Here is a 17,634-nt window from a genome sequence, read left to right as displayed (position 1 = left end):
AAGGGGAAATAATCCCTCAAAGAAAGGCAGCTTGGATAGATGGAGAGAACACTGGGTCTGGGGTCAGTGGACTTGGGTTCAAGTCTTGGCTCTTACACTTACTACCTATTATTTTGGACAAGAAACAACTACCCTGTACTTCAGTATCTCATCTATTAAATACAGGGGCTGGCTTCTTGAACAGTGGGTTGTAACCCACAGTTTAAGAAGCACTGAAAGGGGAGCGAGTGGAAAAAGTTTAAGAAGCCCTGGACTAGATGGCTTCTGTGGCCTCTTCCAAGCCTATAGCTATTTTCCTATGACCCCACCAAGGAATAAAACACGTTCACAGGTAGGTTAAAACACACACACACACACACACACACACACACACACACACTGATTAATGATAGGGGAAGACTAACAGCTGCCCAAAATCTTCCCAATTTCTCTTGGAGGGGATGAACTTGAACTGAGACTTGAAGGGAGTTAAGAGGTTCCAGGAGGAAAAGCATTTCAGGCATGGGGAACACAGTCAATGTAAATGCAGGGAGTTGAGAGATGAAGTACCTTATGAGAGGAAGAGCAAGGATACCAATGCCATTGGATTGCAGAGCATGTGTGAGGAGTGGAGACAGAGTAAGGGGTAAGAAGATTGGAAAGGCAGGAAGGGGGCAAGTTACAAGGGGTTTTGAAGGCCAAACAGAAAATTTTTCTTGATCCTGGAGGTAAGAGAGAGCCACTGGAATTTACTGAATGGGAGGAGTTAGGCAAGGCACAGGGTTTGACATGGTCAGACCTGCCCTTTTAGGAAGATCAATTTGATAGCTGAGTGGAGAATGGACTGAGGCAGGGAGAGACTTGAAGCAGGCCTGAACCAGGGTGGTAGCAATATTAAAAGAGAGAAGGGCAGAGATAGGTATACAAGAGATATTAGGAAGGTAAAATCAGGACTTGGCTTAACATCTGATTGGATTTAGGGGGTGAGAGTAAGAAGCTGAGGATAACACCTAGGTTATGATCCCAGGTGACTGGGACGATGGCAGTGTCCTTCATAGTAATAGGAAAGACAGAAAGAGAGGAAGGCTTGGGGGAAAGACCGTAAGTTCAGTTTCAGATAAGCTGAGTTTAAGGTGTTTACATGGGTCATCCAGTTTGAGATTTCTACTAAAGCAGCTGGAGATGTAAGAACTATTAGGCAAGGAACTACTAGGACAGAAAGATGATGCATACATTGTCAGAGGAATCAGATGTTTTTGTTTAAATGTATTTCTTCAAAACAAAAGAGGGTTCTTTCTCTCTAGAAAAAAATAATGTAAAAACAAAAGGTGTCAATTTTTAAAATTTGTAATCTTTACATTTTCTTGATGTCTTTTGTTTTTACATCACATTCATATCCCTGTGCCAGCTCTTCTCCAGTGGGTCTCCCTCTTGTAATAAAGACTAAAGAAAGACTAAAATGAAGATTAAGAAAAAAAAAATCCAGTTCAATGAAACATCAACTATATTGTATATATAGCATTTATTACTCAAATCCCTCCTATACGAACTCTTCTCTAGATCAAATTTGGTCATTAACTTGCATTTCTCTTATTACTAGTGATTTAGAGAGATATTTCATATGATTATTAATAGTCTATAATACCTCTTTTGAGAACTTATCCACTGGGGAATGATTCACTGTATATTCCCTTTACTGTCAGGATGTCAGGGCCTTCTCAGAGATAACTGATAAAAATTTTCCCCCAATTTAAGAGTTTCCATTCTTATTCTAACTGTTCATGCAAAAGCTTATAATTTCCTGTAATTAAAATGACCCATTTTACCTTTTGTAAAGGTAAGATGACTTGCCTTCATTTTTGTTAAGAATTTTCTCTCTAATCATAGTTATGAAAGATACCTCTGGTCATATCCTCCCCCAAATTTTTTGGATACAATCTTTTTTTTTTCTTTTAAATAGTATTTTATTTTTTCCAAGGACATGTAAAGATAATTTTAACATTTTTTTTTTTTACAAAATTTTGAATTTTATATTTCTCCCTCCTCCTCTTCCCTAAGATGGTAAACAATTTGATATAGGTCATATACGTGCAATCATGTAAAACATGATATAATATTTTATATTTAAATTGAGTACCATTCAATAACTATACAAAATAAAAAGCTAACCTAAGCTTATTTTTATCAGTTTCCCCAGGAATTCCTTTATAGTACAACCACTGGTAATTCATAATATGGCATTCTTTATGTTTATGAAGTCATTACATTAATTCAGTAAAACATGGAGCAGTGACTTGAGATTTAAGTTATGAACAGTTTAAACATAGTGCAGATGATTTACTACCTTAAAGGATCTTAAAGGACTTTTTAGATATTTTTAAAGTTTTCATGCATTTTTCAATATAAAAAGTAATGTTCTATAAAATGCAAAAGGTTAATATGGACAATAACAACTCACTTAAGGGGCACTTTTAACTTTACTTTTAGCTTTACAAAGCACTTTAATCCCATAACAACCCTTAGAGAGAGACAGTGCAAATATGATCCCCTTTTTAAAGATGGTGAAACTGAGGCTCACAGAGGTTAATGTGCCCCCCAAAAAATCACACAACTAGTGCCAGAAGTGAGATCTGAACCTAAATCTACCAGATTTCAGGTATAGCTCATTTTCCACATTATACCTCTCATAGAATCAGAAACATTAGAACTAAAAGGAACCTTTACAGAGAAATTAGCCCAATGCCTTCATTTTAAAGATGAAGAAACTGAGTCTAGAAAGGTTAGTGATTTGTGAGACAACACTGGTCATGGCAAGATCAAAACTAAAATCGACCTCAGGCCAATGCAATTTTGACTATATCACAATCCTTTCTTTAAAGAATTTTTGAGAATGAAAAATAAAAGTTGGATTTCTAAAACTTAACTGATGAGAAAAATTTTTCTAAAAATTTTTGAGGAACTTTTAATTCTTATTCTTTGGTTTAATGATTATTACTCTTTGGTTAAAAATTTTCTTGGTTTACATAAAACAAATCATTATTCCTTGTCTTTTTTGATTATACATATGCCACCTAGACTCTCTGAATTGATTAACCCATAACTTATGAATCCAAGATTGTTGCTTGGATTTTTTTTTTAAAGATTTCCTTTTCTGGGTTATATGACAGACAAGATCAACTCCATATTATTTAAAAAAAGAAGTAACTGTTATTAGGAATTAAATTAGGTCAGAAATCAGAACTTGAAAAAGAATTAAACAAAAACAGAGTATAAAGCTTAGAAGACATTTTCTCCAAAGAAGTAGAGGTTCTGAAAGAAAAAAATGAGATTTGGAACATAAAAATATTAAAGTGAAAGAAAATTTTGGCAGAAAAAAAAGCGAAAGGTATCATCATTAAAATGCACATAAATCCCACACAAGCCTAAGAAATTGACCTTGAAGACAGAATACACATACATAACTTAAGGATTATAAGTCCCCTAAAAGATAAAAGAACAGGACAAATTTAAAAACCTGAATAATACCATACTGTAGAAAATAACACAAGAAAGCTGTGCAGCACATTTGAGTAGAAAATAAAGCACTGATGAATCAAATCCACATATCACCACCAGAAAAAAAAAAAATCCTACCCATTTTTAAAATTCCAAAGTTAAGAGAGGTTAAATTTCACAAACTCAGTAACAAACAAATTTTGCAAGCAACCAGAAGGAAGACCTTTAAATGGAAAGGAAAACCAGTTCAAATAACCCAGGATGACTTTTAAGTCATGAGAAACTGGAGGAAAGAATAGAATAGGACATTCCAAAAAGTAAAGGAGGTCAAGAAACAATTCAAAATATCTCAAAAAGCTGAACCTAATCATTACTGAAAAAAAGATGGACCTTGAACAAAAGAGAGATATGAAGCAAAGCTGCAAAAACAAAACAAAAATATCACAGGAATAGAAAATTTGACTTATAGAAATTCTTTTTTTTTTTTTTGTTAGGCAATTGGGGTTAAGTGACTTGCCCAGGGTCACACAGCTAGTATGTATCCAGTGTTTGGTCTGAGGCCGGATTTGAACTCAGGTCCTCCTGACTTCAGGGCCAGTGCTCTATCCATTGCACCACCTAGCTGCCCAACTTATAGAAATTCTAAATAAAAAGAAAGGTAAATAAGTATAATTATTAAGAAAAGATTAATAAAATAACATTTCTTATTTTTATAGATTATTGCTTTAAAAAAAGAGAGAGAAATTAAATTGAGGGGTAAAACAACAAAGAGGCATCATCATGCTAAAGATTTACAGAGAATTTAAAAGAATGTGAAGAAAGAAAGGAGGCAGAACTGAATTAATATTCCATGGATTAAATCCAGTGACCTTCTTTAAGTAAATCAACATCTTTTGGGTGATGGGTAACAAAGTGGTATAAATTATAGGCATGTGGAGATAGAAAAAGACAGAGGAGAGTTAGAAGTTCATTTCCACCAGGTCTAAAGGTAAACTGTGGTTTACCTTCCACAGGACTGCATCTCAATCCATGAGAGTGAACATAAGAATCCCCAAGAATGGTCATCACCCAGAGTAGCAGTGGGCATAGGAAATAAAAGACAAGACAATCTGGTATTAGGAATAGAGGTAAGATAAGGGTAGGGGGGTAAGATAGGGCCTTCATAACTTAGGAACCTCATAAATTGGGAAACAGCGCCTACCATTGCATGACATGTTTTCCATTTGACATAATTTCTTTTGTGCAATGAATATTTCTAAGTGTGAGGCATAGCAGAAAGAAGGCAGGAAGGGGTGAGAACAAATACAATAACACAGAAATGGATTGAAGCCAGGAGTACAAATGTGGTGCTCCAGAAACTGTACCCTCAGGAGGAAAGAAGAACAGAATCCAGAATAGAATAAAAGAAGAAGAAAAATAATGAGGATGACAAAACAAAGGAAAACTTCTTGAACAAAGGTACTGCTAAACAATTTGCTTAAAAAGTTAGAAGGAGGGTGAAAAAAGATTCTAAATTACTTATTTTGAATTTACTATTAAATTACTTAAAATACGTAGCTGGGTCAGAAGAGAGCGGTTAAAAGAGGTGTGGCATAGTGAAAAAAAATCCCAACAAAACCCAATGATCTTTGATTCCAAATCAGAGGACCTGGGTTCAAAGCCAATCTCTGACATTTACTACCTGTGTGACTTTTGGCAAATCACTTAACCTCCTCGAGACTCAATTTCTTCACCTGTAAAATGAGGGGATTGAACTAGAATGACTCCAAGGTGCCTTTCAGCTCTAGAGCAATGATCCTATGGGTAAGAAAAAATAATTATATAAAAAGAGAAACTACAAATTTAAGTAAATCCAAGAACTTGGGATAGGACAGGCAAACAAGAATGGGAGTGAGAAGGAAAGCCTGCAGGAATAAATTAGCATCTAAGTAGTGTAAGCAAAACTAATTACAGGGACATGATACTGACTTAGAGGAAGGAGATAAAAACTGATATAAAATAAATGAACAGCAGCAGCTTGTCATAATCTTAATGTGCCTGGACTACAACAACCCACCAAAATGAAAGAGAATGTCAGGGGAAAAAATCCCACAATTTTTTGTGTATAAGCAACACATCCAGACAAAATGAAAAAAAAAATTTTTTTTAAAGCTGCTTTTAAGTTCCAAGACTTGGAGAATACCTACCAGATGAGTTGATCATTATAAAGAAAGGCAGTGTATTTAACTATATTCAAGCTTTCTTCCATCTTATTAATAAAGGACTGGATTTTCAAGTAAGTCATTTTATCCAATGGGAAAAAGCTGATTCCACCAAAAATGTCAAGTAGGTCACATGACTGTAAATGCAGGGTTTGCAAATACTGTTGGGAAAATATAAAGTAAAAAAAGCTTACTAATATTAAACAAAATCTCTAACAACAGCAAAACTACCAAAAAAATTTTTTGTGAATAGTCATTATTTCTATGTTTGTTTGAGGACAAATTTTTGGTGCTATTAGGGACAAAATAAAGTGCCATTAGCAAAGGAGCTACATAATGATTAAGAGTCATATCTTGGTACATAAATAATGACATAAAACACTGTTTTAATCCCCAAATCTCCCAGTCAGTGATGTTAGGTTACTACATGGAGCATGGTTCAGACTTCACTATGTGCACCTTCCCATACATGAGATAAGCAAATCTATATTCACATTTTACTCTCATATGATTTAATGTATTGTTCTTTTCTTTAAAAGTACCAAATTCCTTAAATCAGTGCTTCCTCAAAGTGGGGTCTTCTTTTAGAGGCCCATATCCTACTCCTTTGAACAATTAAAAGGCATCATCATATACTGTAACAGGCTGGAATAGAATAAGATAAAAGAGGATAGTCTGAGGAATACCATTAAGAAAATGAAGGTGAGTACAAAGCCGTAGGATATTTCTAGAGTTAATCTTCATAATTGTGGGTCATATGAAGTATGTCGTGACATAATACACAAAAAAAGGAATCCCTCAAAACTTATCAAGAAGCGTTTTGTGGAGGAAAACATTGAAAGCAATCACTTTAAAACCACCACAAACCGCATTTTTAACAGAAGATAGATATATCCAAAAAATATAGATGAGTGTGATATTTATATCACTTGGAACAAACATAACTATTAATTATACATCATTCTTACAATATCATAAATGTTCAGTTCTAAGTTTCTACTTTGATTCAGCAATAATATCTGTTTACTAAACAGAATCAATATATAAAAAAGAAACCAAAGTGTACCAACTTCACAGAAAATTTAAGTGGGTTAAAGATTGGCCACCTTGTGTTTGAATATAAATGGATAGGATCAGACCTGGATAATATCCACAGATCTGATCTCCCATGATTAATCTACATGATTCTCTGATATCTGATGATACAAAGAAAACAATATCAAATTAGATCTAAAGAATTTTATTTTTTGATCTGGTTCTACTATAATGTGCTATCACAGCATCTGATTATCTAGATATTTAAGTTTCATGTTTTTAAGATGAAAACAGATTTTGTCTCCAATGAATATCTATATATCAAGACTTCAATGAAAAAAAAAAAGGAAACAAAAGCCATAAAACTTACCCGATGAAAAAATTTTTCTAATCTTTCTTTTAGAACTTTGACACCTCCGTCTTCCATGGCTTTCAAAAATGTACCATTAAAAAGCTGATGTTTAGAAGACAGAAATATATCAGTTTCTCCAATATTAAGACCTTCCACTGCCTTATAACAACCTTGTCCTCGCTAAGACTTATTTTACTATCCCTTTTAATTATGAGAGTGAATTACAAAACAAGTAAACCAAAAGATTGTGATTGCCTTTTTTGAACTTTAAAAATTTTACTCTTAAGCAACAAACTCAGGATAGTTCCTAAGTATGTGCAAAAACTATCGATCACATCCATCATTATCACTTCACAATAAGACTGTTCTAATCTTACTACAAAAACAAAAACTGCAGTGATAATTCTCAGAAACTGAAATTTTCTCCCTTCTAGGACAGATATGCACAAAAGACTACTGACTGCCAAATCTATTCTTATTAAGAGCTAGGTAGCGCATTGCAAAGAATCCTAGACTTGAAATCGGTAAGGCCTGAGTTTGAGTCCCACCTTATGCACCAGCTCTGTCACCCTGGACAAGTCCCTTAACCACTCTAAGCCAGTTTTGTCATTTGTAAAATGGAGCTAATAATAGCTCCTACTACCTCCTAGGGGTGTGTAAATAAGGTGAATTTTAGTGTGTGTAAGGAGGATTTTGTTATTCTTTTTAGATTATAGTTCCAGGATCCTAGATAATATTTCCCATGAATTATTGTTGAAAACATCTCCACCACGCTTGCACATTGAGATATAGGGATGACATAATGTGCGCCTTTGCTGTGCTAGGTCACGACGATATTGCTAAAGTTAACCTGTGAGTTTAATAGTGGCAAGATACCTTTTTTGTCTGTTGCCCTATAAAGCAAGTGGGCACTGGTCACTAAGGGGGGAACCCATTTTGGGATTTGGGTAACACATAAAGGAATGCATGGAGCTGCCTTGATCAGCCCGCTTCAAGGCTTAGGGGATCTTTAAGGAGTTGTACTCCTATTCTCGCCTGCCCCTGTGGGAAGTGTGATTAGGGAATGCTGTAGGAGTTGGTGCTCCCATTATCAGCAACACCTTTTGAGAAGACTAGATTAGAATAAAGTAAGTTTATTTAACCTCTTCAAAGCTGTCTTTCTGTCTGACTTGATCAAAAGTGAACCTGTGCTAGGACACCTGTTAGTGTTAGGAGCCCTCCTATGTTCTCCTGCCCAACAGATGGTGCTACCTGTGTGTTTACCTGTGAAACAGGGTGTTGTAAGGATCAAAAGAGATAAAATATAAAGTGGTTTGTGAATCTTAAAAGTGCCATACAAATGCTAGCTATTAGCTATTGTTACCATCAAAGGAAAGCAGGTAATTACTTTCTATTTTAACAACATCCACCACCTAAAAGGGAACTAATAACTTTCTCCAAGTTCTAAATATGGTTAAACTTACCTTGTACATGCTATAGCACTGTTGTAGTACAGAGCTGTACACCTTGTCCTATAATTAAAAAAAAAAAAAACAACAACCCAAAATGTAGAATAAATCTCAAGATGATAACACAAGAAAAACATATCCTCTCATACTGACTTTTGGTCCAACATTTAGATTCTTATAAACTTGGTCCCATAGTAGCTAAATATGAAAAGTATAGGATATTTTCTTTCAAATACATAGAGTAATGACCTCTTACTTTAAACTCTATGGTTCTATGCCACCTTTGCTTGTGAAAGTTGATTCTGAAGTAGTTATTCAATTCCACAAGTATCAAGTGCCTACTACAAAGAAAGAACTTTGCTCAGCACTGAAAGTATAGCAGAGACAGTTTGTTTTAAAGTATCGATCTTAACTAGCAGTGTAAGGAAAACCGGACTTGGGGTCAGAGGATTTAGATATGAATACTAGCTCAATTCAATTACCACTTTCTTATCTTTAGCAAGTCACAATGTCTCTGAGCCTCAGTTTCCTCATCTGTAAAACAGCGATAATACTACTTACAGCACAAGGTAGTGTTATACAGTAGATAAAGAGCTGACAGGGAAGCCAGAAAGACCTGGGCTCAAATTCCCATGCTAGGTGACCCTAGACAAGTCGCTTAATCTCTTGGTGTTTTAAGCAACAGTCTAAGAATATAAATTACAGAGAAGGTGTCTACCTGCATTTGTAGTGGGAATTTTCTCACCTGGGAGCTCTGTGCATCAGTGAAATCACAGGATCAGATGTTACCTTATCCTACTATTTATACTACCTATCTCCCAGGGTTGCTGTGAGAATCAAATGATGAAACATATAACTGTAATATAATATATAAGGATAAACTATTATTACATGTATTGTAAGATATCTCAATATGCACTGAGAAGCAGATATAAGAATGACCTACTTTAAATTTCTGACCTAACAATTCTTACAACTAAGTATGTATTTTTATAATAATAATATTTTACAAGGTTTTCTAAAAAATGAACTAAAAAATTATAATTACCAGTAATTCTTCTTCTTGATATTCAACAACTGGTTTTCCATCTTTACTGTGTTTTTCAATCATGGGATTCCGTACAACCTACATCATATGATAAAAGTTAAATTATATAATGCATAGGTTGCTTGTTTTATTTCTACTGCAATTCCTGTAATCTTCTTTTGATTTGCTAAACATACTGCCATATTCAAACCCCTTATGATTTATCAAAATAGGTATAAAGACAAATACTTTCATTAGAAGTTTGCTTGATATTTTAAAGTCACATTCAACCTTTTTGTTAATTCTATGGTGCCACAACAGCCAGGCTTTTAATAATATCTTACTCTATAAATGCTATCTACAGGCAAAACCCAAATTAGATTGCACTGAATAGTCATTTCACAATAACAGCATGAATACATTACAATCAAATCCTACTACAAAGGTGTAAAATTCTCCTGTCACGTTATTTGGTTGCCAATCTGTTTATAACATCGTTCCCATGGAATATATGCCTGTAAAGTTATGTCCACCCAATATCATGCTTTTATAGACCCAATCATCAACATTAAGTGGGATATGCTTCAAATTTTAAATATATCAGAAATATTTTAGAAAGATATACATTGTATATTAAGTACCATGACCATCCAGAAATTTTCTTCTGGTTCATTGAAGAACTGTCTATTCTTCTGTGTGTGTAAGGATTTTGCAGGTTTTGATGGACTAAAGGTCCTAAAAAGGATAAAAATAATTTGGGACAATTCTCTAAGACAGTTTTAAGAATTCAGTGAGCTGTGCAATATGATAATTACAAAGTATTACCTTGTAAACTGCACAATTGCCTCACATAATCCAACATTTCTAATTTTTTCATTCTTTTCTACTTCATTTGGATGATAAAACAGAATCTTCTTTTCCTCCTAAAAATTAAAGACAGACTTCATTTATATAAAGAAGGTCTAATTCTGAAAAAGTAACTGAATTATCAACTCTCCATCTCTTCTTTCAAATTAAAAACAAAGCCAGAGGCCCCATTAATACACAGAACACACACACACACACACACACACACACACACACACACACACACACACGGTAAGTAGCTATCACTAGTCTATTTTCACATTTATACAAAAGTAACAACACACAATTTCCCCTAAAAGCACCAACTTTGAATTTTTGTTTTCTCTATCTCAATTTTAACAGGCTGTGTGGCTTAGTAAATTGAGAGCTGGCTTCAAAGCCTGGAAGACCTGGGTTGAAATACACCTAACATTCTATACTCTGATTGTGGAACCCTGGGGGAGTCACTCAAACCTCTGAGTTCCAGGATGCTCTTTCAGACTCTTTTAAGTTGTAGGTAAAGTGCCCACCTGATTTGGTGTATGGAGTTTCCTGTACCAAAGAAATCACAGGTCCAGTGGATATTCCTATGCTAATTTTTTACCACTTACTTTCCTAAGAATTGGTGGTAGCAAATTAAGAGACAGCAGACTCCTTAGCATTTAAAGACTGCTAACCTTTAAAAAGTTTGTGATTAGCTACCCACAACAGAGTTAAAGATAACCTAAAAAGAAGTTACTTAAAAATAAAACAAATTCCTAGAGATAAAGGTTTGAAAAAACTTTTAAAAGCCAGGATAAAAATCAGTGCCTAGAGCCTTGCCAGCAAATTATCTCACGTTAGGCACGAAGCTCCCATACATCTTAATTCCCCAACAAAGAAGAAAGATAAGAGCTCAGACCAAAAAAAAAAAAAAAAAGTGTGTATCCAAAGAATCTCCCAAAAGTCCTAAGCTCTGGGGAGATAATAGATTTTGAGCTGTAGGGGAAAGCTCAGGTTCTGTTTAGGGGAGAAGGAAAGGGAAACAGGAGGAAGAGGAGGGGAGGGGGAAGAGGGGAGGAAGAGGGGGAGGAGAGGAAAGAAAAAGAAGAAGAGGGAGAAGAGAGGAGGGGAGAAGAGGAGGAGGAGGGGAGGAGGAAGAGGAGAAAGGAGAGGAGAAAGGGGAGGAAGAATGTTTCTGTTGCCAACAGCTGTCAGAGGCTACCTCCGCCAAGCCAAAGTGTCCGTCCACACAGCTCTCTAACCTAGGAGGTCATTGTCGTGACCCCCTCTGGCAATCTAGTAACGCCTCCTCAGAAAAATATTTTGAAGTTAACGGAAGGAAATGCTCAAATTAGAAGTCAGTGAAAATAAAGATATCATTTTTCCCCCATCCAAGTTCACGGGCCCTCACATCTCTCCGTGGATCCCTTGGGGGAGGGGACCCCGGGTTAAGAACTCTTTGCCTTAGGCCGCCTCGCACCCACGGGGTTCCCCCGGACCTGACCCCGCCCCCAAGCCCGCCCCGGCCGAAGCCCGGTCCCCCTCAATCGCATGGGCAGGTACGCCGGCGGACAGCCCCGCTAAACACACACACCCCGCTCCAATCCGCCGGGGGCGGCCCAGCCGGCCCTCCCCACCTCCGCCCCAGGCCTACAGACGAGACAGACCCCCTCGCCCCCTGCTACCTCTCCTTCCCGGGGGCCGAAGCGGGGATTGTAAATGAAGAAGCTCAGCAGCGCCGGGGGAAACTGCTTCTCCTGAGCCGCCCCCGCCGTCGCCATCCCCGGGCCTCCGGGGCGGGGGAGGACAGGAAGCCCTGACCCCCCGGCGTCCTCAGGCGAGCCCGAGCCCTGCGGAAAGACCAGGATTCTCCTCCTTCTCCTCCTCCTCCTCCTCCTCCCTCCTCCTTCACCTCCTCCTCCTCTTTCTAAAGCCAGGTGCCTCAGTCCGGGACACTTCCGCTTTACTCAGGCAGCGGCTCCGGAAAAAGTCGTGGGTGGCCCGGAAGTAATCTCCCCTCGGCTCATCTATCTGTGAAGCTGCTTTTGCCCTTTTTCCGCCCTTCTTTTTCAGTTTCTATATCCCCGCCCCTTCCCCTCTTTCTGCCCGCCCCTAAGAGGCGGGGCTACGTAGGGCCCTAGATTTGGAGTTGGAAGGGATCTTGGAAGTCATGGTATTCCCCCCAACCCCTCTCATCCCATTTTACAGATGAGGAAACTGAAGCCCCTAAATACGCTGGAACATCTAAATCCCAGGGAGTCATAAGATCATAGAACTAGAGCTGGACGGAACTGTAGAGCCTTATTTTACAGATAGGAAAACTGAGGCCAAGAAGAATTAAATGACTCGCTCATGGTTACAGAGGCAGTAAAAAGCAGGGATGAGATTGGCACCTGGGTCCCCTCATACTTATTCCAGTACCACTGTCGCCTTAGACTTGTCAGGTTAATGAATAGGCTGAACCTTAGCTCCTCTCTCCCTTCCCTCCTTATCATGACATCCTGCCACCACCACCACCACTGCCACCTGTCACCCTTCAGGGACAAGCCAGCCTATAACAAATGTGACTTCTTCTACCTTAGCTCACAACTCACTTCAATTCAGTAAACAGATATTAAGTGCCTATGATGTGCTGGGGGTTGGGGAAGGCTTCCTGTAGGAGGTGGAATTTTAAATGGGACTTAAAAGCAGCCAGGGAGGACAGAGGGGGAGGACATGGAGGATAACCAGATAGCCAGACCAGAGAGGGAGTGTCTTGTTCATGCAACAGCCCAGAGGCCAGTGTCACTGCATCAAAGAGTACGTACGTGTTGGGAGGTTATGACACCTGCAAAGGTAGGAGGGGTCTAGGTTATGTGGGGCTTTGAATGCTGAACAGAGCATTTTGTATTTGCTCCTGGAAGTGATAGGAACCCACTGGAGTTTATTGAGGGGTGTATTTGACATGATGGGACTTGAGCTGTAGGACATAATTGAGTTTAAGATGTCTACTGAACATATAGTTGGGATATCTGAAAGGCATGTGAGATTAGAAATCAGCAAAGAGGTTTTGAGGCAGGATAGGTAGATCTGAGAAGCTGAATTTTAGGGACGTTGGAAGGGGAGCTTCTTACTTATTTCATAAAGATAATTCTAGGGTACAGAAGCAGAAGATGGAAGAAGGGATTGGGAGATGTTGGAGGATAAAGAGAGTCAGGGTCACTGAATAATTAAGCCTCACAGCCCTCCTGGATACTTATTTCTTTTTCTTTTCTTTTTTTTGCCATTGGCAAAAGTAAGATATTTCTTTTCTTTTTTTAAATATTAATTTATTTTTAGTTTTCAACATTCACTTCCATAAGCTTTTGAGTTTTAAATTTTCTCCCTCTTCCTCCCCTTTTCCCTCCCCAAGATGTTGAGCAATCTGATATAGGTGCTACATATACATTCCTATTAAACATATTTTCACATTAGTCATGTTGTAAAGAGGAATTAGAACCAATCAGAGGAACCACAAGAAAGAAGAAACAAAACAAAACAGAAGAAGAAAAAAAAGAGCAAATAGTATGCTTTGATTTGCATTCAAATTCCATAGTTCTTTCTCTAGGTGTGTATAGCATTTTCCATCATGAGACTTTTGGAGATGTCTTAGACTGGATACTTATTTCTATGGGAATTGAAGTTGTCAATATGGTTAGTCATTCATAGTGTTTTCCCAGTGGTTCCTAAAAGGATTTAGAAATTTTTTTTCAATCAGTTTTCAATCTAATGTATTTAGATGCATAGTAGCATAACCTCTAAAAAGTAGATTAATCAGATTGTCATGATGCCAGGCCATTAGGTATCCCTCAGTGATATGCAGAATTAATCAAAGAAATCAGAAAATTGGAGCCACTTGTCAAGTGTATTATATTGGGAATATCTTTCTGGTTTAGGCTGGACTACAATGGCCCTGGAGGTTCTTTTCAGTTCTCAAATTCTGTAGTCCAGGCTGAAGTGATGAGAAACCTGGGTTAAGTCAGTGGCAGTGCAAGTAATGTATTGCATTTGCATAGTGATTTAAATTTTTTTTTTTTTTTTGGTGAGGCAATCGGAGTCAAGTGACTTGCCCAGGGTCACACAGCTAGTGTTAAGTGTCTGAGGCCACATTTGAACTCAGGTCCTCCTGACTCCAAGGCTGGAGCTCTGTCCACTGCACCACCTAGGAGCCCCTGATTTAATTCATTTTCAAAGAACTTTCATATCAATTGTTTTCTTTGATTCTTTTAACAAAATTCTTTTGCCTTTCCGTGTAGGAAAGGTGTTATTATCTATATCTGATGGATCAGAATTGAGGTGCAGTGTCACTGGTCTGATTTCCAGCCTTGTCTTTTTTTCACTAAATGATGCTGTTTCACCATGGAAGAGGAGGCTTAACTGAGAAACATTATTAAGGCTAAGTTGACAAGATGTAATAACTGAACCTCAGTCAGTCAATTATTATTAGGCACTTATTTATTATGGTACTTCCAAAGTGCCAGGCACTGTGCTAAGCACTATGGATACAAAGAAAGGCAAAAAGCAATCCCTGCCCTCAAGAAGCATCCATTCTAATGATAACTAGGTCTGACCCAAATCCTAAAGCCCATTGGTATGGGACTTTTTCGTCATTGGCAGAGATCAATGCCCTGGGGCTGGGCAGAGTTGGAGAGGGGGAGAGAGGAGAACTCTTCAGTCTCTTTGGGCTGCCTCAGTTGCTTCAGTGCTTCTGTCTTCCAGCTTTGAGAAAGAAGGTGAAGATGGACAATGCCAATCCCACTTCAGGTTGATGCTGAAGGAAGAAGAAGACAGCTTTGGGAAGAAGACTATATGAGAAAAGCTAGCAGCCTCCATCATGCCCTCATCCCTAGCTTGCTACACTACAGACTTCGGGGAATTTCCTTTTGGGTGGGATCTGGGATTCTCTAGGTTGAGCTCAGTTACCTTACTCTCACTAAGAGAGCTCCTTCACTCTATACTAACAGGTATACACACACACATACCCACACACACGTGTATGTATATTATATGTATATATACATATATACTGACTAGTGTATACACATACACACACATATATACATATATATTCTCAGTAAGAGAGCTCCTTCACTCTATACTGACAGGTATACACACACACATATGTGTATGTATATTATATGTATATATACATATATACTGACTAGTGTATATATATATACACACACATATATACATATATATTCTTCTATTTCTTTTTCTTTTTCTGATTTCACTTTTGCTATCAACTTGGATAAATGGGTTTCTTTGCTATGTATGTTCATTATAGAACTGGATCTATGACAAGAAAACCTCTAAAAAGCATAGTCATGATGCCAGGTCACTAGGTGGAGGTTCCAGAAGCAGCAGGCCACTAGTATTTGTGTTTCTTGTCACTTTCTCTTCTATCTTCCCTTTTCTCATCCACTGTTTTGACAAGATGAATCCTTCAGCGATAACCAGAATTGATTGAATCGAGCAGAGGTTGAAGGGAGTTACAAAATGGTGGGAAGGAAGTCAAGCTCTATGTATAAAACTTGGGTCCTCCTTTTCCTCATTAATGAACAGCAATCAGAAGTTTAGCCTGAACCTGAAAACAATATCCCCTAGACTAACAGTATTTACGGGAGTAGATAGATAAAATTCAAGCCCATTAGAGGAGATGCTCTTTGAGGAGAGCAAAAGGGTCAAGCTTCTGGCCCAACCTTCTGCTTCTCCTGTCAGGAATAAGTCTCCCTTGGAGTAAGGTGGGAAGAAAAGAGGCTAGAGATATCTCTTGTGCTCCTTTTCAAGCTACACAAAGACACCCTCATCTATTACACAGATACATACCAGATATATACAGAGTATATTAAAGTAATTTGAAAAGGAGAGGCATCAACAGGATGCAGAGGGTGGGATTGAACTGAATCCTGAAGGAAGCCAGGGAAATGAGTCAAGGTGAAGGGCCAAAGCACTCCAGGCATGGGGTACAGCCAGTATAATGGCAGGGAGGTGGAGATGAAGTGTCATGTTGGAGGAACTGTAAGATCTAGCCAATATAGCTAGATCTTAGAATTTGTAGAGTCGAGTAAGGAAGTGGTGACAATCTCCAATAGATAAGCACATAAGGTTCCCTATAGGTTGCATACCGACCTAGTTTTAAAAATGTAATATTATCTTTGTTTTATTATATTTTTATTATTTTGTTCAATATTTCCCAATTATATTTTAATCTGGTTCAATGGCCCTTAGGAGTGTTGTGAGCTGCACGCAGCCTGCAGGCTGTGTGTTTGACACCACGGGAGTAAGATTAGAAAGGTAAGAAGGGACCAGTTTGTGTAGAGCTATAAATGCCAAACAAAGGTCTTTATGTTTGATCCTGGAGGTTATAGGGAGCCACTAGGATTCACCAAATAGCAGTTGATACGGTCAGACCTATGCTTTAGAAAAAAATCATCTTGACAGCTGAGTGGATGATGGATTGAAGTAAGGAGACCAAATGAAAGGCTACTGCGGTATTCCACAAGAAAAATAATAAGAATTTGAATTGAAGTTGTGGTTGTCCTTCTTGAGACCACTGGCATACATTTGTGAGATAGTGGGCGGAGATTAGTGATTCAATCAATGGCCATGGAAATTTGGTTTTACTCATTTCCAATATATGGAAGGAATTCTTAGAATTCTGTTACCACAAGTTAAACCTCTAAACTTTCTTTTGGTATCTATCACATATCCCATAAGGCAGCTAGGTGGTGCAGTAGATAGAGCGCCAGTCCTGGAGTCAGGAAGACTCATCTTCCTGAGTTCAAATCTGGCCTCAGACACTAGGTTGTATGACTGACCCTGAGCAAGTCACTTAACCCCGTTTGCCTCAGTTTCCTCATTTGTAAAATGAGCTGGAGAAGGAAATGGTAAACCACTTCAGAATCTCTATCAAGAAAACCCCAAATGGGGTCACAAAGAGTCAGACATGACTTAAAAAATGACTGAACGTATCCCTTAAATGCTCAGAGATTTAACACTTTCTCAGTTTCTGACTTCCTCACTACCTTCCTATGATGTCATGGCCTTATGAACCAAAATTTAGTTTATTAAAAGCATATCCTAATTATGGTAAAAATATAATCACAGGATTTCAAAGTTGGAAGAGAACTCTGGTGCTATCTAATGTAAAATCCTTTGATCTTTTGTTCTGTAGCTGAAAAAGAATCACTTAAGTAGCCAGTCAGCCTTTGCTTAAAGACCTCAAATGAAGGAGTCCCCTACCTTCCA

At 37.9% G+C, this 17,634-nt stretch overlaps 1 protein-coding gene across 1 annotated transcript in view; it reads right to left on the bottom strand.

Annotated features, from left to right (window-relative positions):
- LOC114052442 (vacuolar fusion protein CCZ1 homolog) overlaps positions 1–12,242 on the bottom strand; it is a 35,160-nt gene extending 22,918 nt beyond the window's left edge. Inside the window, exons 1-7 of the mRNA XM_027875052.1 lie at positions 12,051–12,242; positions 10,363–10,460; positions 10,179–10,272; positions 9,559–9,636; positions 8,526–8,573; positions 7,081–7,164; positions 5,661–5,836 (exon numbers count right to left, since the gene is read on the bottom strand). Of these exons, the coding sequence (XP_027730853.1) occupies positions 5,661–5,836; positions 7,081–7,164; positions 8,526–8,573; positions 9,559–9,636; positions 10,179–10,272; positions 10,363–10,460; positions 12,051–12,146 (674 nt within the window). The 5' untranslated portion in view covers positions 12,147–12,242. The remainder of the gene's footprint in view (positions 1–5,660; positions 5,837–7,080; positions 7,165–8,525; positions 8,574–9,558; positions 9,637–10,178; positions 10,273–10,362; positions 10,461–12,050) is intronic.
- Between the last annotated feature and the right edge of the window lie 5,392 nt (positions 12,243–17,634).

This window comes from Vombatus ursinus, unplaced genomic scaffold (genome assembly GCF_900497805.2).
Source record: "Vombatus ursinus unplaced genomic scaffold, bare-nosed wombat genome assembly UNPS02014807.1, whole genome shotgun sequence".
In the NCBI taxonomy this organism is placed as follows: Eukaryota; Metazoa; Chordata; class Mammalia; order Diprotodontia; family Vombatidae; genus Vombatus; species Vombatus ursinus.
The sequence above is the reverse complement of the archived record's forward strand: the minus strand, read 5'-3'. Positions and strand labels throughout refer to the sequence as shown.